This window comes from Uloborus diversus, unplaced genomic scaffold (genome assembly GCF_026930045.1).
Source record: "Uloborus diversus isolate 005 unplaced genomic scaffold, Udiv.v.3.1 scaffold_14, whole genome shotgun sequence".
In the NCBI taxonomy this organism is placed as follows: domain Eukaryota; kingdom Metazoa; phylum Arthropoda; class Arachnida; order Araneae; family Uloboridae; genus Uloborus; species Uloborus diversus.
The window spans coordinates 3,207,540-3,234,085 of NW_026558098.1; the positions used below are offsets into that span (position 1 = coordinate 3,207,540).

Below are 26,546 nucleotides of genomic sequence, written 5' to 3' on the forward strand. Positions count from 1 at the left end.
AAAAGGGTTCTTAGTAGTTTTCCCATGTGGTTAAACTCAAAAGGAGATTTAGTTATGCTGCTGTTTCATTTAGTTGGTAAAATGCTGGTCTGGCATCAAAAATATTCTTGGAAAGATATAAAAATAATAGTAATAAAAAAATAATTTGCTAAATAAAATTAAAAAAAAAAAAATAAACCAAGTGGTCAACTTACAAAGGGTTTTTTACAATACTCCAAACCAAACTTAGTGTTCATTAGTGGTCAAGATAGAGAGGTGGTCAAGATAGAGAGGTGGTCAAGTTACAGAGGTTTCCCTTCATTATATGAGATAGGACTCATTCCGTTCCAGACAAAAGCGGTCAACATAGACAGGTGGTCAACTTACAAAGGTGGTCAACTTTACAGGTTTTACTGTACCAGTTTGTTTGGCACTCTTGGCTTCCTTAAGAGGTTTTCCATCTCCAGCTCAGTCACTTTCCCATGCCGGGCTGATGAGTGCTAATAAGCACGAAACTGCAGTCCTCGGCTGGAAATGACTGAGCCGGCGGTGTATTTCATGTATGGTATAGTGTCATTTCCCCATTAACGGCAATTTTAATGTGATTCAACAGTTTACTCTCTAAATATCACCAACAGTGGCCAAATGGAAACCAGATTTAAAAAAAAAATCGCCAAATTTATCGCCAAGTTGGAGACCAAAAGACTAACGATATACATCGCCGAGTGTCCGCCAAATTATGACACCGCTTGAGTTTGCATTGAAATTAACAATGATTTCCTCCCAAAAAGGTGCAAAAGACCCCTTGAGAAACACCCGAATGCAACCAAAAGGGGAGGTGCACAACTAGACCACATTAGGAGTCTACGTACCAAATTTCAACTTTCTAGAACTTACTATTCTCGCGTTATGCGACATACATACGCACATACACACATACATACGTATATACAGACGTCACAAGAAAATTCGTTCTAATTAACTCAGGCATTGTCAAAATGGATATTTCAGGTGTCTGTAGGTTCCTAGGCATATATCCACATGTGGTCAGGTCGAAAAAAAAACTCAACGTTCATTTGAGGTTGAGCAAATTGGAAATTGAGGTCGATTTTTGAGTGAAATTTTTTCTCGAATACAATACTTCCTTTTTTGTAAAGGGAAGCAAAAAGGGTGGGAGAAGCGTCCATGCTTAAAAAGTGTCAGAAGATTTGCAGTGTGTGATTGTCAGAGCACAAAGCAGATTGGGGAAGAAGTCCAGTTCATGAACTCAGTGGCGTAGCTAGACCCGACTTTCGGGTTACTTTTTATATATATATATATATATATGTATATATATATAATATATATATATATATATATATAATATATATATATTATATATATATATATATATATATATATATATATATATATATATATATATATATATATATATATATATATATATATATATATATATATATATATATATATATACACATATAGGAAGATATATATATATATATATATACATATATATATATATATATATATATATATATATTATATATATATATATATACATAATCGCTTGAATCCTTTTCCTCTTCTTTTTTTTCTTCTATCTCTCTTCTTTCTTTTTGAGACTAACGTTTCGGGGGTTGTCCCCTTAGCTACGCCCCTGCATGAACATGCTCATAGACTGAAGATGTCAATATGTAGACTGTAGAGTTACAACTCTCCTTCAAGAAAAAGTCAAGGATTTTCAAAGACCTTCTTCAGAAAATTAAAGGACCATGACTTTACCCACGAAAAAGCACATGATAATTTCAATCAAAAATTTTTTCCTAATCAACGTACAAACTCAGTCATTCACATGCTTACTACTTCAACAACCGAGAAAACCTGCAACACTTGGAAAAATCATGGAATTTCGCGATTTTAGAAAAGATATGGAAAATTCTACACAGCGGGGGGATGCTTTTTATGTGACGAAAGAGACGAAATAACGTCTACAACATGTAAGTTAGAATTTATATTTACGAGAACTTTCATAGGTGAGGAATAAAAAAGGAAGAAAAAAAATTTGAAAAATTATAAGGTCGAACCGGGGTTTTAAGGGAAAGTTTTAGGGATAAGTTTTAAATCAAAGTACCTGGACCACCAAGCCTCCCTCGGCTTTAAAAGAATTATTTTTCGTCAACTCGTGTTTTTTTAAGTGTATTCCCAAATATACTTGAAAAGCTTCACGTTAACGAAATACTAAGCACTCGACCTCCTTATAACACTAAAGTACCAAACAAAGAAGATTCTGAATGTAATAATCAACATTTTGCCTTAAACTATCTGTTACATTTGTTTCCACTATACAGCTTTCTTGTCAGTGATTAAAATATTTTGACCTTGGAGCCAGTTTTGCTACGGTGAAATCGGTTTTTAACCGAATACTTTCTTTCATACTATGATGCGTTTCACGATTTCATCCCAATCGAGTTTTTCTTTTTGAATAAGTACTTTTAGTGTAGTTGGTCACTTTACGCCAGAAAATGCTGCATACAGCACGATATCCATCAAAACTGATGATCCACAAACCATTCCAACAAACGATAACAACTGTCTTAACGAAACATAAACAGTCTCAAGACATACGTTTCTTCGAAATAAAATTTAGATGCGTGATTTAAAAAACGCATCTAAACACGTGATTTAAAAAACTATTTGAAGTGTAAAAAGAAAATAAATAAATAAAATAAAATAGGACGGTCATGCAATCATATCACTTAAAAAAGAAAAAAGCCTGACATCGACTTACATAATGCTTTTGAAATTGTTTTCAGCCGAGTGTGTTTGAAATGAGCCAAAGTGGCCAATATCAGCCAAGCCTGGCAACCCTAAGCAAGTTTAAAATGTTAAAGAGAAGAGACAGATTTCTTTGTTATGGTTGCAAATCGTCTGCCTGTTGCGTCAATTCACAGTTTACTTCAAGGCTTAACTCAATTAGACTTTATATTAAAAAACTGTTTTTTGTAAAAAATCGCGTTTTTACAGAAAAAACACTTATGTAGATGAACTTAGAACGCAAAACTATAATTAAATCCAAAATTTCATTCAAATTGTTAGAGCCGTTTTTGAGATACAAAATATAAATATATATACATACCCACAAGAATTGCTCGTTTAAAGATATAAGATTAAGATTGAGCAAAAATAAGAATGATATGTTTGAATACGCGTGACAATGTTCGGTAAGGCCAAAAATGCTTCATGATTAAACTGACTCATACAGCCAAACTATTGCGTAAATAATCTGAGCAACTTACCAGGTAATGCTTGAGATAGGTGTCCTTGGATGACAAAGCTGCTCTCAGTTTGGCGTGTGGACTTTCCACGGAACTTTCTGGAAAAAAAAAAAATTATACTAATTAAAAAAACAACTTTAAAAGTTATGCATTTGAAATTTCTGTCATGAAATATCTACTTATTCAATGATTAAATAAGGTAAATACACCAGTTGTGGCCACAGTGAAGCATATTTTTAAACTTTGGGTCTAAAATAATGATTAACTCTTTTGAAACTCACTGAGTGTATTTTAGCTCAACTCTTCCTTAGTCATCCTGTTTTCTAACAGGGTTGGGTTTTTTGCCGGCAAAAAGGTATTTTTGCCGGGACAGTGGAAAAGAAGATGGTAAAAATGAAAAAAACCGGCAAAAATGGAAAAAACGGCAAAAACCTAATTGCAAATAAAGTAGCATTATAGTGTTAATCAAGAAATAGGGACAATATAAATAATGCACTTTAATATTTTAGTTATGTCTCTCCATGTTACTCCTAATTTATAAGGTGAAAAATAAATAAAAAACAAATGTTGGGATTGCAAAACTTAAGATTTTAAATGTTTGCTAAAACAATTTTTTCAGAATGAGCCAATTCCTTCAATGCTAAAACAAGGAATGTTTACTTAAGCTTAGTAAATTAATAAAAAGATTGAATTCTAATTATATATATATATACATATATTTAATTAATCACTTTTTTTGATCCCATTAAGATTTTTAAGCTATTTAATTAATAACAGAATATTTACTTGAATATAGAAAAATATTAACTTTTCCTCACTTAAGAAATAATGCATTTTTTCTCACTTACTGGGAAAATGGATAGCCAAGAGGGGAATTTAAAAAGAAAAAAAAAAAAGCTGATCAATATGTGCAGTCTATATTCACTCTACTTTTTAGTAATACTAGCTCACTCTACAGAAAGTTGCAAAGCCTTTTATCAATTATCAGTAAGAAGTTACCCCTTTTCATTGTAAGTTAATTATTTGTCTTAGATGTTACAAACTGAAATTTTAAGTTAATGTTTAAAAATTTAAAAGTAAAAATGCTCCATAACTTTAAAAGTAAGTTAAACCATATTTTTTTTTAAACTATAAAAATAATTAAATTAAAATTTTATCAAAATCTTTTCATGCTTTTACTTTTATATAAAAGGAAAAAAAAACTGTCCGTAAGTTGTTAACTCAAAATCTGTTTTTGCCGGGCAGTAAAAACCGTGATTTTTTCCATGGTTTTTTCCGCCCCCGGCAAAAACTTGCCAACCCTGTTTTCTAAAAATGCCAGAATTTCAATTTCTTCCATTTTTTCCCAACCTCAAATTTGATGTAGTGGTGACCATTCCAAAATCTGAAAATTTCAGTAGTGGCCATCTGATATTCTCCCATCTGAAGAATTTACAATACTTACGATAAATTCAAATAGCTGACGAATAAAATTGATTCAATATCATAGTTGTTGTTGTTACCCGAGCTCATGTAGCGAGGCTACTCGATTTAAGGCAGAGAGCCAGCTTCCTTTTCAGAGTTTGTACTCAATTTCAGAAATAAAATGAAGGAGTTTTGGAGGAGTTTTGAAGGAGTAAAATGAGATTTTGAAGGAGTACTAATGGAGTGTCATTAAATGATGTCACACTTTTTTCAGCATATTTGACACTCTGCCTCCTTTATCACAAAGTGTCACACATCACCCCAAACTTCTCCTCTTGTCACGTCATATTTTTTACAAACACATTGTTACAATAACTGTGTGATGTCACTTTTTGTCACCCTCTCTCTCTTCTCCTTGTCACGATTTCATGAGCCCGTCTGCTCCTCAAAGCATGACATAACTTGTAGATGACCTTTTTACAATATCATAACTGCAATTAACTAAACATTTGTTTTTTTTTAACACAATCACTTAATGTAGTACGTTTAATTATGTAGTTTTAAATATTTAAATAATAATTCTAGACAACTTGACTTTTGCCGCTGAGAGTGTGGTGGAGGAAAAAACAATAATCATAAAACTTGAAAAAATAGCCAAGCACCATTTAAGCATGTTTTACTTCACTTATGAAATGTCTTAGTCTTCTAATAAAAATTTCACCTTCAACTTTTATGAATTAACTATGATCTATTTGTAAATCGAAAAGAATAAATGCGTGAAATTACTACCTTAAAATCGCCTTAGTGACGAAGTTAGTTGTCGATCGAAGTATTTTAAGTTACTGTCACAGAGGAAGATTATGTAGTCTTGAACTAAAAAAGAAGGAGTTTTGAAGGAGTTAAAACCAAAATGAAGGAGTTTGAAGGGCCCTTCAAAAAAATTTCCTGAATGAAGGAGTATTGGAGGAGTTTTGAAGGAGTAAAATGAGATTTTGAAGGAGTACTAATGGAGTGTCATTAAATGATGTCACACTTTTTTCAGCATATTTGACACTCTGCCTCCTTTATCACAAAGTGTCACACATCACCCCAAACTTCTCCTCTTGTCACGTCATATTTTTTACAAACATATTGTTACAACTGTGTGATGTCACTTTTTGTCACCCTCTCTCTCTTCTCCTTATCACAATTTCATGAGCCCGTCTCCTCCTCAATGCATGACATCACTTGTGGATGGCCCTTTTTACAATATCATAACTGCAATCAACTAAACAATGTTTTTTTTAACGCAATCACTTAATGTAGTACGTTTAATTATGTAGTTTTAAATATTTAAATAATAATTAGACAACTTGCCTTTTGCTGCCGAGAGTGTGGTGAAGGAAAAAACAATACAATCATAAAACTTGAAAAAATAGCCAAACACCCTTTAAGCATGTTTTACTTCACTTATGAAATGTCTTTGTCTTCTAATAAAATTCTCACCTTCAACATTTATGAATTAACTATGATCAATTTGTAAATCGAAAAGAATAAATGCGTGAAATTACTACGTTAAAATCGCCTTAGTGACGAAGTTAGTTGTCAATCGAAGTATTTTAAGTTTCTGTTATAGAGGAGAAGATTATGTAGTCTTGAACTAAAAAAGAAGGAGTTTTGAAGGAGTTAAAACCAAAATGAAGGAGTTTGAAGGGCCCTTCAAAAAAAATTCCTGAATGAAGGAGTATTGGAGGAGTTTTGAAGGAGCGTACAAACCCTGCTTTTCTCGAAGCACCTGTTTAGCTGGAAGTCTGATTTGTTCAGACAGCACACGATAGCTGGCAGCACCATCTATGAACAGTCGGATAACTTAGAACTGAACCAGAAGTCGAATAACTCCTGGCTTAGCAACCCCGGAGGTATCGTTTCACTTGGTGGACTTAGTGACCATGAGCATATTTGACGTCCCCCAGTCACCCTTAATGAAGACGGTGGATCTTCGACCGGCTAGAATCGAACCAAAGACTCTCCGGTCACGAGTCTGATGCCACCACGGCCCATGATAGTTACATGAAGTACCAACAAAAAATCACATTATTATTGTTCATTACCTTCTTCAAAGTATATAAGTAACACTAGCTGTACCCGACGAGCGTTGCTACGCCAACAAAAAAATACATCATTATACCGATTTTCATGACAATCGGTTGAACGGGGCAGAAGTTGCTACTCTGCAGTGCCACCTGGTGGCGAGTGGCTTCATTGAGCATATGATGCACCTTCTCCGTGGAGAAATACATATATATAGCAATTTTCAGAATAATCGGTCCAGGTATCGAGTGAAGCCGTGACTCTACTCACATTTTGTACTCACGCAGTTTGCAAGATCAATCCATCGTTAAAAATATCAAATAGAAAAAGTTTTAAATCCCCCCGTTGCATGAAAAGCCATAAAACAATAAAGAAAGAATTTATTTGTTCAAACTCAAGAAAAATGCTAACTTCTTATCAATGAGATCTTTCACGCGAATTCATTTCTGCAGCCGATCATTTTATTCGTATTTATCCGATGGATTGTGACTTAAATAGGAATAAAAAAGGATCGGATTTTTTTTGAACTGGTCTATAAACATTCCCGGTACCAAAAACAACAAACGGTGAAAGTTTCAGCCAAATCTGCCGGGTAGTTTTTGAGTTCATGGATGACATACAGACAAACATTCATTTTTATATATATAGATAAGTAAACTTGAAGTGGCCACTACAGGTGTGTTTGCCTTACTTATTTCAATTTAATTTTAAGGACAATGATCAAGAAGCTACGAAAGTAGTATTGAATCCAAAACACGTTTTTTTAAAATATCTCGGAAACTCATTTCTGCAGATACTGCCGTTTAGCTGCACAGGGCAGAATAAACGATAAGGAGAACCGAATCTTAGACCCTTCTATTCACAAACCCGTTCTCTAACCCTTATACCACCAATTGGAACCGGGAGAGAGAGGGGGAGCGGCAAATTGCTTTTCCCCACAAGTCACGTGTTGTACCAATTGGCGCTGCAATTGCTTATTTGTAGGTAAAATTTACTGTAAACTATTTCCGTCCTGTAAACACTTCATTTTACAGTAATATTAACTGTAAAGCTTTACTGAAGTTTTGGCAGTGAGTCTATATGAGACAGTGAGAAGCAAAGGGATGCAAGTGGCAAAATTGAAAATTTGGAGATAACCAGTACACATGGTAGGTGAACCTCTCCTCTGTCTTGGGGCAAGAGACAGTACTAGTGGTCCTGGTAGATGCTGCTGTACAGCATGATTTAGAAAAAAAAGTTCAATGAAAGCCTACCTAGGATCTGATCTTTAAATGCATTTTACTCAAAACTTGAAAATGTCCACTTACATCCCTTTTCTTTTGCCTCAAATGACAACAGGAACCGAATCTGAGACCCTTCTACAGTAGAAGACCGTTATAACGCACACCTTGGGACCAGAGCTTTTGCGTTATACAGGTTTTTGCGTTAAATAGATCATTTCACAAATTTTGAAACTAATATTCAGAATATATCTATATATTAGCGCTTCAGAATGAGTTTTATCTGCAATGAGTATCAAAGCACCAATATTAAAATTAGTTATTCACAAACAAATATGTTTCACAGTCAAAATCCTGCACTTCTGCTAGCTCCATGGTTTGCATAACAGCTGCATTTTCAAGAGCCATCTGGTATTTTCTGTTTACTATGAGATACTAATTTTCCCTTAAAAGTTTTGAAATAAGATGGAAAGATGAAAAACTTTCAACATTTAATTTGCCTAACCATTTTTATGTTTGCAAAGCAAAACAGAGGGATTTTTTAAACTTCAAAACCTGTTGTTTACTTCCGAAAAGTTGTGCGGTTTATAGAGCATTGTATTATACAGGTTGGCGTTATAACGGCCTTCTACTGTATTGCCAAACCCCGTTCTGTAACCCTTATACCAATTGGAACTCAGAGAGAGAGAGTGGGAGCGGCAAATTGCGTTTCCCCACAAGTCACATGGCATATCGATTGCCACTGCTATCGCTTATTTTTAAAGTAAAATTTAGTGTAAAAGGGTGATTCCTGGAATCACCCACTTATTCACCAAATGGCGATAGTGCGCCAAATCTAGTGATTGATTGAAATCAAGCTATTTTTTGGATTCTGCCGTCTGAGGCGTGTGATTGGTTGAAATCGCGCCAACTCGTCACGCACCAGCGTGAAGAGTTGGCGATTTTTGGAAATTGCGCCAAGGAGGGGGTGATTCCAGACTCGCACCAGTGTAAAATATTTCGGTCCTGTGAGCATTATGTATAGTGAAATTAGACTTACTACACCGCTAGTAGAATTGAACTTGCAAAAAAAATGTCCACAGCCTGAAGTCGGAGAAAAAGAAAAACACGTGAAGCATTTTTCCTCAAGGAAAATTTGTATTTATTATCTTCAAAAGATTTCTGAAGTTGACGAGCAACATCTTCATTGATATTTAAAAAACATTTAGAAAAATAAACAAATATTAGCCGCTATTATGCCACGAAACATTAAGTTTATGAACATGCTGATTCCAAGGAATATAAGGCATTACCGTAATACACAAAAATAGGCCTAAAGGCGTTTTATAACTTTAAAATTGACATCACGTTGTATAACGCCCTGCCAGGAGTAAAGAGCACTGGCAGACATCACGAAATCACGATAAATTACTACGTGCAATACATTGCGGCTATGTGAGGTGAGAGAGAGAGCGAAAAAGATCGCTCGAAGTATTTAAAGTCTTCACATGGCTTTCGAATTAAGAATATGCAAAACGCAAGATGTGTTGCCAATGCAAGAAAGTTAAAGATATGTTGCCAATCAAAAAGTAACTCAATCTAAAAAAAAACTCACACGGTTATAAGATACAATGAACTGGTGACTCGGTTCACCCAAAAGTTCATTCATTTGACTGAGTTATCACAACCGATCGCACAAATGACGTCACAACGTGATGCAATGTTTACATCGAAAAAGGATCAATTCTGCATGATGCAAAAACGTATTTTTAATGATTTTTTTTTTTCAAATTAAGTGATTCTTTCACTTTTTTTTTGTGAAAGTTTAAATTAAAAATCTAACAGGTCCTGTAAACACTCCATCTTACAGTAATATTGACCGTAAAACTTTGCTGAAGTTTTCACAACGAGTCGATAATTAAAAACACTCACCACTGTAGGGGTCTTCCCCCATCCCCGCTAGGAGTCCGACCACGATGTGCAGCTTCTCAGAGTTGGCTTCCAGGTCGGGCATCAGACCACACAGAAGGCCCAGGTCGTGCAACTGAAACAGAAAACAGGTGTCTAACATCGTAGAGGACGTTTCGATAGTTGAGATTTTGTGCAAAAACCAATTTATTCTGGCATGATCAACACGCCCGAAATGCATTAGCGTCTGGACAAACTAAGGAGTCAAACAAAAAGTTTGGTAACTGCTAAACCAGAGAGTCACAGTAGGGTGGTTCAAAAATACATGTAAAAAAAAGGCTTCTCCTAGATAACAGGACACCCCTCAATATTTTTAGACTTGTGGATAGTAATACAAATACAAATACAAAAGTGACGACCAGCAACAGGCTCTGGGCCCAGCTAGACTGGTCCTAGTCAATTTACAATCCCCAGTGAAGATCAATGGCCCTCTCAAAACTATCTACTCCCTTGCTCATCACCACCCCTTCCGGTAAGCTGTCCCCAGGTTCCACTACCCTGCTAAAATAATCATTTTTCCTAATATCCATGTTAGCCTGAGATTTAAATAGCTTGAAACAATGACCCTTCATCCTGTTTTCAGTGCTAAACTTTAGCCCCATAACATCTTTTGTTTTAATAAATTTAAACAGCTGAATCATGTCCCCTCGGTCTCTTCTTTGAAATAATATAATATAATGGAAGATTTTTAATTTGAATGAATAAAAGAATTTTAGCTTCCTCTTTTAACTGAAAGAGGGTGCCAACCCCCTCCCTCAAACTTCAAACGTATGGGGAGGGGGGTTAAAAAAGTACATTGAACTGAAAAAACAATGCTACATATTATAATATACACTAGTAATATGCATAGTCTTTGCAATAAAATAATCATCTACAAAAAAAAAAACAGCTGGGGGAATTAAATATTTTTCAATTTGTGGCATCTTCTATGATACGGCTAATGTTAAATGAAGGGGTCGTTGAGCACCGTCTTGAAATTTGAGTAAGAAGCTAAAACTTTTACCGCATAATACTATTAGTAAGTCTCAAAAGAGGGGGGGGGGGGTCCCGGACTCTTAACTGAAAAAAGTTTTTTGAACCACCCTAGTGTCACAGTTCCTTGGGTGTTTGGAAGGTTTTAAACAACCATATTACCAATACAACAACGATGACTTTACCGGAGAAAAAAAAAACACTTGTTTTGTTTAAAATGTTCCATAAGTGAATGGTTAGTGATGCAACAGTTATCAAGTCTCAAGTCTAATTCTTGTTTAACTCGCTCTTGTCAGGATCAGTGGTAGCAAATGCAGTAGTGATCTTTTAACGTAAACATCACACGATCTTTGACATAATCCTTTTTAAAAAATCATCAGCCAGATGATTGGGGGAGGGGGGGGGGGAGGGCATCTTGTTGGAAAACGAACGCCTATTGCTCATGACATGTTGCAGCGATTGAAACAAAAATTAGACTTGCGATCTGCTGCATTATCAAAAGAAAATGTATGGAATAGTTAGGAATTAACACTTGTACGTTTTTTTCGTCCAGTCGAAGTCAACGTTGTTGCTGCGTTGCTAATATGTTTGTTTTAATCAGCCTTTCAAACCCAAGGAGTTGTGACACACCTTGCAATATGGTTAGGACAAGCCAAACCTTACAGCATTGTGAAGGTTACGTAGATCTTAATCACAGAATTACGGCGCTGCCCGTTATGGTTTACCAGAACCATGGTGTGTTTTGTAGCCGTCAAGACATTTTCTCCTAAATCGTTCCGTTCAAACAAAAGCTTGGTAGTAATGCACCATCGCAACTGAAAAAACTTTTGTTGTGATAACTTACGATGTTGAAACGAAAAGCCGAAAGGCTAAATTCCGTAAGTCAGTCAACAATATTACTTGCTTATACAAGCAGAGATAATACCACACAGTGGAAGATGCAGAATCAATGTTAATGTGAAGAAATGAACATTGGAAACTTGTTTAAAATCTTACCAGAAATGTATTGGTCCATAGAAACTAAGGTCTGTAAAGGTTCATAGAAACTAAAATAAATAAACTAACAAAAATAAGTTCATAAAAATGAACCCTGGTCATAAGCGGAGGTGGAGTTCACAACTCCCCAACACCTACCGGACCTAAAACCTAAGAGGCTGAGCAAACGAAAAAAGAACGAACGATTGGAATCGTTCACTATTTATACTTGCCTCATTTGCATATGATTGGGCATCAAAGGATGCCAATCCAAAACTGGAACATTACACGTGCCGAAAGAGTTGAGAAGTTAATCTAATTTGAATAAAGTCGATTTTACATTACATTACATTAGGAATGAGAACGTGGTTAAATATAGTTTACCGATGTCTATCATGTTGACATTTCAAGTTTATGCGTCATGCCAACAGGGCACGATTTGTAGTCTCGGTCGAATTTCAAATGTAGGGGTTACAAATCTAAGTTAGTTTTTTGCAGCAGTTTCAATAGAACAAGATAACTCTAAGAAAGTTCTTCTGCCTTTATATAGGAGTTTAGTAAGACCTCATTTGGAGTATGCTGTTCAGTTTTGGTCGCCTTATCTGAAGAAAGATATTTTTGTATTGGAAAGGGTTCAAAGAAGGGTAACTAAATTAGTAAGGGGATTCTCAGATTTAGATTATGATACCAGACTTAATAGGCTTAACATGTATAGCCTGGAGCAAAGGAGAGTCAGAGGGGACATGATTCAGTTATTTAAATTTATCAAAATGAAAGATGTAAATGGATTAAATTTTTGTGGGGAAAGCAGGACGAGGGGTCATTGTTTTAAGCTATTTAAATCTCAGGCCAACTTGGAAATCAGGAAAAACTACTACTTTAGCAGGGTCGTGGGCACTTGGAATAGCTTACCGGAAGAGGCGGTAATGAGCAAGGGGGTGGATAGCTTTAAGAGGGCCATTGATCTTCATTGGGGACTAATTAATTGACTAGGACCAGCCTAGCTGGGCCCAGAGCCTGTTGCTGGTCGTCACTTTTGTATTTGTATTTGTATAAACTCTCGATTTTGCTATGCTTCTTTCATTGATTGGCGACCAAAACAAATTAGTACGTTCATCTCTGTGTAATATATTTGCATGTTTCGGCAACAGGACTTTTTATAATAGCGATTGGCAACAAGACTGCATTCCATGAATTAATACTTTTGAATATGGTTGTAACAAAATAAGTAGTAGCATTATTAAATGTTTAGTTTTTTATAAGCAATGTTATATTATTGTGCATATAAAACAGTGGCGAAAAGAGAAAAATAAACTCATCCATATTAACCTGTGAAAAATGAGTTTAATTGGAAACTTGAAAGAATTTGACCATCAAAAGATGATTGGGCCGTTTACCATGAAATGTTGGAGCAGATTTCATCGCCAACGGAATAACAGATGAGAAAAAGAAAGCCAGTATATTGCTCTGTGTTCAGTAGGGGAAGAGACTTATAAACTGTTACAAAATTAATGTGTACCCAAACAACTCAAAGATTTGGAATTTGATGAACTTGTTGAAAAATTAAGTGATCATGTAGCGCCAAAAAGATCGGTATTTGCTGAACGGTATAAGTTTCATCGAGCATCCCAACGTGAAAATGAAAATATCGCCAACTGGAGTGCAAAATTAAAAGAACTGGCAAAATATTGCAAGTTTGAAGGCATTTTAGATGAAGTTTTAAGAGATCGTTTTATAGTTGGTCTCCGTAGTTGCCCAATTTCAGACAGACTATTTTGTGAATCCGAAAGTATTACTTTTCAAAAGTCAGTAGAGATCGCTACAACTATGGAGGCTGCCCGTTTACACTCAGCTGAAGTGAGAGAGGACAAGCAACCTAGTGGGTTTCACAGAGTGTTGATGAACTTTCGAGCAAGTTCCATCAACATCGGGTATCTGAAAATAAATCCAAAACATGCTAATATATTACACTCTGGGCCCCCCTTTTTATTAGAATTCATTTATTACTCCTTTAGACACAGCCGCCATACCTAAAGAGAAAAACGCTTGAACGTCCAACAACCTTCTGAGTGATTCAAACGAATTAGCCCTTGTTAACATCGAGATTGAGGCCCACCTGCAAACATTTTATTGAATCCTTCCATTACTTCTTCATATACAGCTGTCACACCCGAAACAGAAGAAAATTTGACCGTTTCACCATATTTGAAGTGATTGGCGACAAAAACTAAGTACCACCAATTCCAATGGCATACGGGTTCACATTTTTATGGCAATTTTTGTTGAATTAATAGCATTACGTTTTACACTAAAGAAATCACTAACAAATCACACAAACAATATAAAAGCAACTTAAACTACATTTCAAGAAGACAGATATTCCCTAAAAATGCTCAAAATGGATTCAGTCATACCTCAAAATAAGGGAAAAAATAAAATCATGAAAATTTCTTTGAAAATGTTCACGAATCCGACATTTTCTTATTATAAATTAGTGTTAAAAAAAGATATAAACACATTTTTATTGTTTCAATGTAAATAGCTTTATTTATCACTAGCTGCGTTGCCCGGCTTTGCCCGGTCTACCTTGAAAAAAAAACCATTGTGTCAAGTGAAGTATCTTCAATAACCAGGATTAAATAAAAGAAAAAAAACCATCACGCAAAACTTTCTCGCCAAACAATGACGACAGATATTAAAATACTTTTAAGGAATTAAAATAAAATGAGAAAGATGGATTTGAAAGGCGTAGCCATGGAAACACAAAATAAAATAAGTTTCAGAATTGAAAATGAGAAAGATGAAAATAAACAATGGATTCAAAAAGCGTTACCGTGGAAACGCAAAACAAAATGGTTAAAAACTTGAATTAGAGAACAGATTTTCGAACTTCATTTAATTCGTTTGTAACTTTTTTTCTAATGGAGATAAAGGGTTAAACTTGCGACCGTAGGTCGAGTTAGATCTGGAGTAAAAAAAGCAGCTCTATCCAATGCTGTCAAAAAGAAAACTGTGGGACAATTCCTTCACTTTTTATTGGTGAATTTAAAGAAGAAAATAATGCCTTAATTTCAGCTAAGCCTAAAAAAATTCGAGCTAAAAACGTAAAAAACTCCCGCCGTAATTACGTTAGAGCATTGGAACAAATTGCGTAGAATGCGGAAAATTCTTCCCTTTCCAATGATATATAATATTACTATTTGCGAGTAATTTTTCACCCCCATTTTCGGGAATATATGTGAAAATTGGGCCTAAATTGGAATACAAAAAGAACTATTCTTCGAATTGTTTTTGAACTGGTCTGCAAACCATCTCAGGACTTAAAGGAACAAACTGTGAAAATTTCAGCCAAATCGGCCTGGTAGTTCTCGAATTTTGCGAGTTCAAACACACAGACGCTTTTTGGACACTTCATTTTATACTATGTAGAGATACATCATTTTTGGCTGAGTCTTTTCTCCATCCCTTCCTTTTTTCGGTTTCACTTTGTGGTTGTTATCTATATTTATTTAATAATAATTTTGGTTTATAATTCATATATTTTACTTTATTAATGAGTATAACTTACGAACACGGCTTAAAACGTCAGAGCCCAAAGATCGGTTTTAAAAAAAATATATATAACGTTTGCTAGAAAAAAATAGTCAAAAATTTTAATTATCAAACACCGCAGAATCACCTTTTCCCTGGCATAGGCCCAGAGTCCTGCGCAGTAGAGGGAGTACTCCTTGATCTGTGATTGGTCGCTGAATTTCTCGCACGTCCTCAGCACCTCGAAGCAGCTCAGGAATACCCAGCATGACACAGCCCCGGGGGGTACTGACACCTGAAGGTTCAATAGAACATTCAACAAATAGAAAGTTCAACAGACAGAGATTCAATAGAACATACATATTTACACAGCAGATGCAGTGAAAAGGACTGGTTAATTGTTATTTACACACATACGTACACACACACATGTACACACATACATACATGTACATACACACACCAGGGGTGACTTTGTTCCGGTATTTTACCGAATTTCGGGTATTTTCAGTACAGTAAACTCCCGATTATCGGCGGTCGGATTATCAGCGGCTCAGATTATCCGCGGGTCTTTTAACAGTTTTTTTCTTCAATGGTGGTGACTTATGATTATGTTATTGTTTATTTTTAGCTTTTCGTGTATTTTTTACAATTAATGTTATTGATTTTAGCTATAACTTTTCTGTATGTGTGAGTTTATTCCTTTTTTTAGCTATTGTACACACCAGTATCGTTTTTCCCTATAATTCGGATTATCCGCGGTTTCACTTATCCGCGGTTACCGTGCCACCCTAATCCGCGGATAATCGGGAGTTTACTGTATTTTTATGTCCGAAAATACCGGAATTATGTTTTTTTTTTGTTATGCTTTTATCTCCCTACCTCCGCAATCTTTTTAAATTATATAATACTCATCAAATATACCTGCAAGAGCGTTAAGATGGACACCTATCCCTTAAGATGGACAAATGTCAAGATAATTTGTATAACACCAGCTCAAAAGTAACTTTGTAATCCATTGAAAATTTAACCAAATGTACACATAATATTTTGACTCAGATCTATTTAATACATTTAATACTACGGCAAAGGTGCACTTAAGTAATAGGGGCCAAAGATTACCCCCCCCCCCCCCCGTTCTCGCTTTAAAACTTTCAGCTATTTTTTGATGAAGTCACAATCACCACTGCACACACACACACACTGATGTGGTTTCCTCACACTCAAGCATTCGATGTTTAGCTGCCCCCCCCCCCCCATGGGAGAAACATGCATTTTCCAAGTTCAAATGGCAAATAGACATTGCTTGGCCGTGAGATCTATATATGGTTATCGCAATAATCAAACTAGAAACTTGAATACTTTTAAATATTATTGGAGATACTGACGCTATTAATAGAATACGTGGCAACAGGATGATTTTTCCTCTAAACTTTTCCGTCAAAATTGTTGAACATTTCCGGTTATCCTTTTGTTGACTAAACGTGTACCATTTCATAATCTAGGTGGGTTTACCTTACAGAGAAGAATAACTTGTGAACCAATTTTCAACCGGAGATTGTGTGGTGGCATTCCTGATTCTTGGTATATCCAGAGAATTTAAAAATTGAGTTGTTCAAAATATTTATAATCACAGTTTAGATCAGGGCTGTTCGATTTTAGCCAGGCAAAAAAAAAGGCCAACCGGCTTTTTTTGGTTTAAACCGCTTAAAAAAATGCCAGCTTTTATAAGAAAAATATTTTTTTTTGGTTATTTTTATTATAATCAAATCAAAATGAAAATTATCTTTGTATTTTTAATACAATTACTACTATATTAAATCAAATTCCATGAAACAATAAAAATTTGGTAGCTGTTAAATAACGTCGTTCAGTACACACACACAAAAAAAAATTGCTCTATATTAAACAAATTAGTCTAGTTTAACAGAGTTTTAATGATTATAAATAAATTTTAAGTTCAAAAGATCACATGATAATGCTGCTGTCACACCATTTGGTTCTGACTTTAAATAATGCACTTATACCTTTTCTTTTAATCACGAAAATTGTTTCTTATTTTCTGAAGAAAAGTGAAAAATTTTTAGAAAAAATAGTTTTCTATAAGAATATACATATATATATATATAAAAAAAAAACAACAAGACCATATAGGCAAATGACTGGGCCTTAGGGTAAACATTTTATACTGTCATCTAATGGACAAGTAGAAATAACCAGAGAAATTTAAACTAATTAACCATATCACCTATACAACTCCATCAGTTATAACCACAGCTGAACAGCAGCTAAAGACTAATATGCACTACATGACAAGAATCCTATAATACTACTCACGACTGCTATTCAAGACAGCCATCCAAGAACTACAATTTCATCTACTAGCCTGCGATCTTATATACGAACTGAATAGCACGTGTGTGAACCTGATTGGCTATTAGTAGCTATCACTGTTACGTGCCAAAAACATTCCCCAACTCGTCCAATGAGAAAGCAGGAGCAAAAACGCCACCAAGTGGCAATTGTTCCATTTAGTATGAGTGTATCCAGTGTGGTATGAAAATAGCAATGGCCAAAAAGGAGATTGAAACATATTTGCAAAACAGCCTTAAGTACTGTCTGACCATCGATTACATGGAAAGGCTAATTTCCGGTTTATAGGCGGAAATGGACCTATCTATTAGTTTATAGGGGTGTTGGTATGTTACAGATGTACACTTTTGGCTCTCTATTATTTAGCCTTTGTTTTGTAAAATAAAAAATTTGCTCACAGCAACATTTGTTTAATCTAAAGTATATTCAATCTATATTCTCACGGCAAAAATTAACTGATTTATTTATTCACAACAAAGTTTTGAGCTTACCATTTTGCTTTTACGTTCCTGAACGAAACTAAAATATTTTCCTTTCTTTTTCTTGTTTCCATGGTAACGATTTTTGTTTCCCCTCATTTTATTTTTGAGAATGCAATAAATGAATAAGACACTAGCGACATTATAAAATGCTTGCATCAAAATCCCATCGTTCTTTTCCCTTCTCCCCTGCTAGATTCATTCAGATGGAATCATCTTTACTTGGCAGATTGCCCAATTACATACAATCACTTGTCAAACAGTAAACTTGTACATTTCAGTACACTAATAAAATTTGGTTTCAAGTAAGCAATGATAATACACTTTAGGCAACATTTCTAAGCGTGCGTTCGACGAACCTCAGCGGTCGACCGGTAAGTAACCGGTTACTAACCGCAGTGTTCTATGATCAACCGGTTACCGCAAAGGCTACCATTCTAAGCTGTTGATTGGTTAATTGGAGCACGTGATCATTAGCTGTCACGTGATTAACTAACCGGCCGCTACCGGTCGTGCTCGTCGAACGTAAGCTTAGTGAGTGTCACTAACCTCCAAGGTCCTGAGCTCGCTGACGCAGTTGTGCAGGAAGGGCAGGGTTCGCTGGGCCACCTCCCAGGGCCGGCACAGCATGAGCAGGAGGCTGCACTGGCGAGCGAACAGGTAGCAGCGGAGGTCCAGCAGGGAGGCTCGGCCCTGACTCAGGGTTCGGCGCAGGGACTGGATCCGGGCCGGAAGCAGGCACAGCCCCGGCCACACGTCGCAGGGCCCCGAGTAGGCGCTCATCCAGGAGGGCATGTCTGTGGGGGAAAAGAGTCGCTGAAGGCAAAGTTGTTACTGATGAGGGGATGGTATGAAATATGTTTTGTATACCGCTCAATCCATTTGCACAAACGAGACATTTTATGTATGTTATGCTAGCAATACCCGCACGGCTTTGCCCATAGTCTTTACTAATAATAAAGCTGAAAGTCTCTCTGTCTGTCAGGATCTCTCTCAGTCTGGATCTCTGTCTGTCTGGATCTCCCTCTGTCCGGATATCTGTCTGTCCGGATCTCTGTGTGTCAGGATCTCTCTCAGTCTGGATTTCTGTCTGTCAGGATCTCTGTGTGTCAGGATCTCTCTCAGTCTGGATCTCTGTCTGTCAGGATCTCTGTCTGTCTGGATCTCTGTCTGTCAGGATCTCTCTCTGTCTGGATCTCTGTCTGTCAGGATCTCTGTCTTTCAGGATCTCTGTCTGTCAGGATCTCTCTCTGTCTGGATGTATGGATGTCTGGATCTCTGTGACGCGCATAGCGCCTAGGCCGTTCGGCCAATTTTCATGAAATTTGGCACAAAGTTAGTTTGCAGCATGGGGGTGTGCACCTCGAAGCGATGTTTCGAAAATTCGATGCGGTTCTTCTTCTATTCCAATTTTAAGAACAAAAATATCATAAGATGGATGAGTAAATTACGAAATTATCATAACGTGGAAACGTAACATGGGCACGAGCCAATTGGCGAGCTACGGAATTATCATAACCTGGAACCGTAACATGGGTACAAACTAATTGGCGATAAAATTCACCATCCATTATTTGTAAATATACAGGCGAACCAAAAGACCTTTAAATTTTTCTATAACGGGCAAAGCCGTGCGGGTACCACTAGTAGAAAATTAAAAGGTCATTTGGTTCGCCTGTATATTTACAAATAATGGATGATGAATTTCTCGCCAATTTGCTATGTTAATTTGCTGGGTTTTCTTTAACAGTTCCACGTTATGATAATTTGGTAATTTACTCGTTCACACCTGAAAAATTTGCTCGGTAAAATTGGAACAGGAAAAGAACAAAATCAAATTTTCGAAAAATCGCTTTGAGGTGAACACCCCCATGCTGTAAACTAATTCTGCGCCAAATTTCATGAAAATCGGGTGAACGATCTAGGCGTTAAGCTCGTCACAGAGATCCTGACCGACAGACAGAGAGAGATCCAGACAGAGAGACTTTCAGCTTTATTATTAGTAAAGATGTTATATTTAACCCTTGTTCCAGGGAATTTTAAACTTGGCGTTTGATTGTTATACATTCGAGGACAGGAAACCATTATGCATCAACTAGACGTTAAATCCCGGTTATCACAAATTTGCCATTTCAACTGCGCTTGTGCGCGGACTTTGCTTTTTGGGCTTTCTGTTTTAAGATTTCGTGCTGCTTGTTTATATTTTGGCTGAGTGAGAGTCCCACCCAATTAATGAATGCGATTAGAATATTTTCACAGCGATTACGTGATACATTATATGAAACTACGGACATGAATAACTGATAATCTTAAGAGAAAAGTGACACTTCAATATTTATTGATTCGGAAATATTTATTTAACATAAATGTAAAACACGTTGTGTACTTCAAAAATGATTGGAATATTAGTACAGAAATCCGTCTTGTGCGGATATTTTACGCTAGGCGTAAACAACTTAGTATTATACATTTTTATTTAGGTTGAGGGTTCGGCTTTGTATTAGAAGTGATGCTGCGATTCTAGTACGCTCTTCTGAGGTTAAAAATTTAGTCCTGAATAGGGACAGAAAAATCAGACACCGAATCCATTAATAATTAAGACGCAAAATTCAATCTTTGCTGAGGCCTAAAAACTAAATCAGAGAAAACTTTGTGATTTCTAATTTTTATCTGTATCCATATCATGCTTATTGCCAAATTTAAAACGTTTGTAATTCATTTTAGTAAGATTTTTGAAATCAGCTAAGTCCGCATGCAAGCGCAGTTGAAATGGCAAATTTGTGATAACCGGGATTTAACGTCAAGTTATGCATCATAATATGAACTATCAACTGCATAAAAAGTTTTCTTGTATTCAAAAAAATATCATTTATATGTGTTGCGGGCAAAATCATACGGTTCACACATAGAACACGTTGTATGCCACCTATTTTTCCTTTCCTGTTTTTAATTTAAATTTTATTGGCTGCTTTAGAATTAAGCTAAGTATAAAAAGATAAACTGCAATTTTTGCGTGTTGTAATCAAGAAATCATGTCATTACTAACTGCATCACCTGACTTTGCTCAGTGCTTGAAAATAAAAGTTATGACAAGTGGACACATGTTTAACAATCAGGCTTGAACAAAAGCAAAAAGTAAAAAAAAAATCAGTAAAATTTTGCCACAGATTGCGAAATAACAGAATTTAAAAAAATAAAATAAAATAAACACTTAATCATAATGCTCTTAAAAGGATAAAATAACTTTTCTGGGTCAGGAAAGAAAATTTAAGTATTCCTGTAGTTTTCAATTATTCCAAGAAAAAGACTTCACGAACGAAGAAAAATGCGGCTCAAGTCTTGTAGAGAATTTTATCATTATCTAGCTTTCAATCATAAATTTGAGTGTTGAAACATGCATATTTTTCTTAATGGGAAAGTTCGGCTTGAAATGACTTGAGCGCACTTTTCTTCGTTCGTGAAGTCATTTTCTTGGAATTTTCGAAAACTACAGGAATGTTTAAATTGTCCTTTCTGACCCAGAAAGGTTATTTTGTCCTTTTGAGTGCGTTATGAAAAGTGCTTGCTATTTTTTTTTTTTAAATTTTATTTTATTCTTTTTAGTGTAAATGTATTTCAGAAATAGAATAATTTTACCATCACGAAACTTCACCTTATTTTTTTGTATAAATGCTCGGTAGTTAAAGGGAAGAAAACTATATACGTGTCTAAAACTTTAAGCAGTTGGCATTAAATTTAATCCTTGTTCCTCTCTAGGATTTATGCTTGCTAATTTCATCCTTGCTTCAGATTAGCCTTGATTCAAAATTTCCATTATGATTGCTTTTAACATTACTGTTGCAAGGCAGCAAAATTTGTAACAATGGGTTTTATACTTAAACATTTAATGGGGAAATGACATGAAATTTGCTATTTTCCATCCTAACCGAAATAATAATTTTATTTCAGAATTTTAATTTTTCAGCGTGAAGCTCAGCTTAAGATTAAGCAAATCATTCAGTGAAATCCAGAAGCCTCTAAGTGATCTAGTTGCTGAAATATAAGCAAAAGCAGGCCTAAGATTACTCCGTGACAATCAAGCCAAGTATAATAAAAATGCTTTAAAAAAAAAATTAAAATCCCTGATTACAGGAAAAGCCTTTAAAACAAAAGCCAGAATTAGCAACAGATCTTTTGTTTCAATGATTTTCTTCACGCTACCAATTTTAATAAAAGCATTGTTACGGAAAGTTGAGATGAAGCACTGAGTAATAATTTGAATGGAGGAAAGCCTTCGCAAAATAGGGATTTTATGTCGAAATCTAAGTGTCATAATTAATAGTTTTTAATTGATATCTCCGCTAATTAATATCGGAGGATTATGTTGAACAGCCAAACATAAAGACAGGCAGATTACCAATCCATCAAAAATGTCACGTGGTTCCATCAACCAATCAACCAGCTTAAGTTGCGGTTGACCGGTAGATCAACCGGATTTTATGTCGAAATCTAAGTGTCATAATTAATAGTTTTTAATTGATATCTCCGCTAATTATTATCGAATTATTATCTTAATTAGCCAAACATAAAGACAGGCAGATTACGAATCCATCAAAAATGTCACGTGGTTCCATCAACCAACCAACCAGCTTAAGTTGCGGTTGACCGGTAGATCAACCGGTGAGGCTCATAGAATGACAACGGAAGCAACCAGTTAACCGGTAGCTCTCAAGAACGCTGCAGTTAGCAATCGGTTAATCACCGGTCGGACCGATTGAACTCGTCAAACGCAACCGTCGAAATCTAAGTGTCATAATTAATAGTTTTTAATTGATATCTCCGCTAATTATTATCGAATTATTATGTTAATTAGCCAAACATAAAGACAGGCAGATTACGAATCCATCAAAAATGTCATGTGGTTCCATCAACCAACCAACCAGCTTAAGTTGCGGTTGACCGGTAGATCAACCGGTGAGGCTCATAGAATGACAACGGAAGCAACCAGTTAACCGGTAGCTCTCAAGAACGCTGCAGTTAGCAATCGGTTAGTCAACGGTCGACTGATTGAACTTGTCGAACGCAACCACTGTAATAGACCCTTTTCTCCGAAAGATTGGTAGAAGATGTTAGAAATAGAATTACAGTAGAAGACCGTTATAACGCCGACCTGTATAACGCAATTCTCTGTAAACCGCACAACTTTTCAGAAGTAAACAATAGGTTTTGGAAGCTTAAAAAATCCCTCTGTTTTGCTTCGCAAACATAAAACTGGTTAGGCAAATTAAATTTTGAAAGTTTTTCATCTTTCCATCTTAATTCAAAGTTTTGAATTGAAGTCATATTGTATATAAACATGTTAATATATATATAGATACATGTTGGCAACATTTTCAATGAAATTGACATGTCATGGAACCTATCAGAATCTTTCTTTCTTGAATCTTTTGAGAAAGTATTCTTCTGATAAAATTTTAAAAAACCTACAGTTAATCAAACAATAACAAGTCAAAAATTTAATATAGTGTTAGATTAAAACTATTTTGTACTGCTGAATATATTCTTCAGTTTACAATAATTGCAATATTTTAGTACAGTAGAGGGCTGTTATAACGCCGACCTATATAACGTAATTTTCTATAAAACGCACAACTTTTCAGAAGTAAACAATATGTTTCGAAGTTTAAAAAATCCCTCTGTTTTGCTTCGCAAATATAAAAATGGTTAGGCAAATTAAATTTTGAAAGTTTTTCATCTTTCCATCTTAATTCAAAGCTTTTAAGGGAAAATTAGTATCTCATAGTAAATAGAAAATATCAGATGGCTCTTGAAAATGCAGCTGTTATGCAAACCATGAAACTAGCAGACGTGCAGGATAATGCACTTTCTTTTGATTGTAAAACATATTTGTGAATAACTTATTGTAATATTGGTGCTTTAATACCCATTGCAGATAAAACTCATTCTGAAGGGCTAATATACAGATATATTCTGAATGTTAGTTCCAAAATTTGCAAAATGATCTGTATAACGTAAAATCCTGTATACCGCAAAAGCTCTGGTCCTATGGTGTGCGTTATAACGGTCTTCTACTGTACTACAAACATCTCTACACTTACTTTTGCCCATGTAACTGAACTTCACGTTAATCGACCGATGCTCGTTCGGACCAACGATCCGAGCGAATCGGAACTGAGCTGTCGGATCGGATGAGTGATGTCACGGACCCCCGCCATTGGCTTAGCAGGGAGGCGTCTCTGCCACTTGGTGCATCCTCATTGGTTGCTTGGACGTGAGGGCATTGATGTGAATACTGATGAGGACAGGCTATTTAACAGCAAACGGGGTTGAGATTCTCTCTCTTTTTTAAGACTCGTTCAGTGATGTCTGTCCTGTAAAAGGTAGCTAGGGTGGAGCTCGTATTGCTCGGCTGATTGCCGATGATGCTTGGCTGATTATAGTAATAGAGTAGCGGTATTAGGATGAGCTTAACGAACAAGCTAGTCATATTTAATTAGTCTTTTACCTTTAGCTTTAGTTAATAGTTTATACAATTTTTTTTTCTCACGTGTTAATAAATTTTACTTATTTTAAAGAAGTCTCTCCATCTGTTATTCATAGAAAGTTAATGAAATATTAGTTCTTCCACCAACTCTGCAAGAAGTATTAAAGTTAATAGGTGATATCATTCATCAATGGTATCAAATAACAGGCAGGTGAAAAATACTTACAATTGGTCAAAATGTCACATGGTTCCCTCAACCAATCAACCAGCTCAAGTTGCGGTTGACCGGTAGATCAACCGGTGAGGCTCATAGAACGACCTCGGAAGCAACCAGTTAACCGGTAGCTCTCAAGAACGCTGCGGTTAGCAATCGGTTAGTCACCGGTCGATCGGTTGAACTCGTCAAACGCAACCACTGCGGTATCCCTAGTAGCACAATCGATTGGGAGATGGTTGGTCAACGGTGGAGCTTATGGTTGGCCAACGGTTGGCAATGACCACTTTGGCAACCGTTACCCAACCAACCATTTGCCAATGATTTGCTACAGTGACTAACAATTTCTCAAAGATGAGCCAATCAAAAATATTCACAGTTGGCCCAACAATCCCAGAAACTGTAGGGCCATCGTTGGCTCATCGTTCATGGCCAACCCACCATTCCTAACCAGTTTCTACCAATAGCTACCGTTGACCAATCATCTCCCCACTGTGCATGCTACTTGGGATATCCCATAGACTAATAATAAGAATAGACCGAGCTATGGCAACCCTTTTGCTGCTCATAAACCAAACCATGTGACTGGTGGATATCCTAGCAACAGCCGGCGTTGATCGTCTGCTACGATCAACGCCCGCGAGAAATGAAATAAATACAATTGATGGAACACGGAAGAATGATCTTTTATGGAGTCCGATTTGAAAATGTTATTACAAGTTGTAAATATTTTGTTAATATAGTGAGTTTTTCGTTTAGATAGTACTGTGCATTTTCTTTATTCAATTTCAATAACTCTCTAAGCAATTAAAGCTGCAAGCGCCGAGAAAGAATCGACAAACGGTAAGATTTTTACCTACAATTTCAATTTAAGATACCGATCAGTACATTTTTGCGTTAACGCAAAACGTTTACGCCATTACGTTCACGCCAACGCTGACGTAGCAGTTCCGAATGAAATAAAAGTTACTGAAAACTGTGATCAAAAACTAATTACTAATGTCAAAATAATGCATAACTAAAAGAAAAACAGTTCAATCTCTGCACCTGGGAAGAAATTATAATGAAAACACATTACGTCTAAAAATACATGTCGAGTGCCAAACTATAGATAATGTTGCCATCTATCAACCATGCCGCCAAAGTTTTCGCCAAGCCTCCCCCCAGTCACATGATGTATCCATGAACCAATTTTTTCATCGGCAAGTCTGAGAAAGCTCGGTCTACTCTTATTATTAGTCTATGGGATATCCTTTAGCCGAAAGATCGGCACAGGAGAGCGACCACTCACCTCCGACGTTGGAGTTGATGACGAACTGCGTGAAGAGCGCGTCCAGCTCGTCGTACTGCACCAGGGCCTCGTCGTAGAGCCCCAGGGCCTCCAGGGCCAGGGCCAGCTCCTCCTGCAGCCCGAAGAAGTTGGCGAAGCTCCAGCCGGGCTCGGTGCGGCGCTCCCGCCGCCCTCGCACGTGCTCCTCGAAGGCCGCCACGCGCCGCCCCCACGCCTGCAGCACCAGGCGCCGCACCCGCTCCACCACCGCCCGCAGGGAGTCGCCGAAGCGGGGGTCCTGCCGCGCAGGGTCCAGCAGGGAGATGCACCTGCGGGGGCGGATGAAAAAG

General features: G+C 36.3%; 1 protein-coding gene across 1 annotated transcript in view; it reads right to left on the reverse strand.

Moving 5' to 3' along the window:
• The window catches only part of LOC129232778 (trafficking protein particle complex subunit 10-like), a 103,274-nt gene that overhangs the window by 51,572 nt on the left and 25,156 nt on the right, over window positions 1-26,546 (reverse strand). The window contains 5 exon segments of the mRNA XM_054866880.1: window positions 3,279-3,355; window positions 9,863-9,974; window positions 15,525-15,671; window positions 18,778-19,025; window positions 26,218-26,525. Of these exon segments, the coding sequence (XP_054722855.1) occupies window positions 3,279-3,355; window positions 9,863-9,974; window positions 15,525-15,671; window positions 18,778-19,025; window positions 26,218-26,525 (892 nt within the window).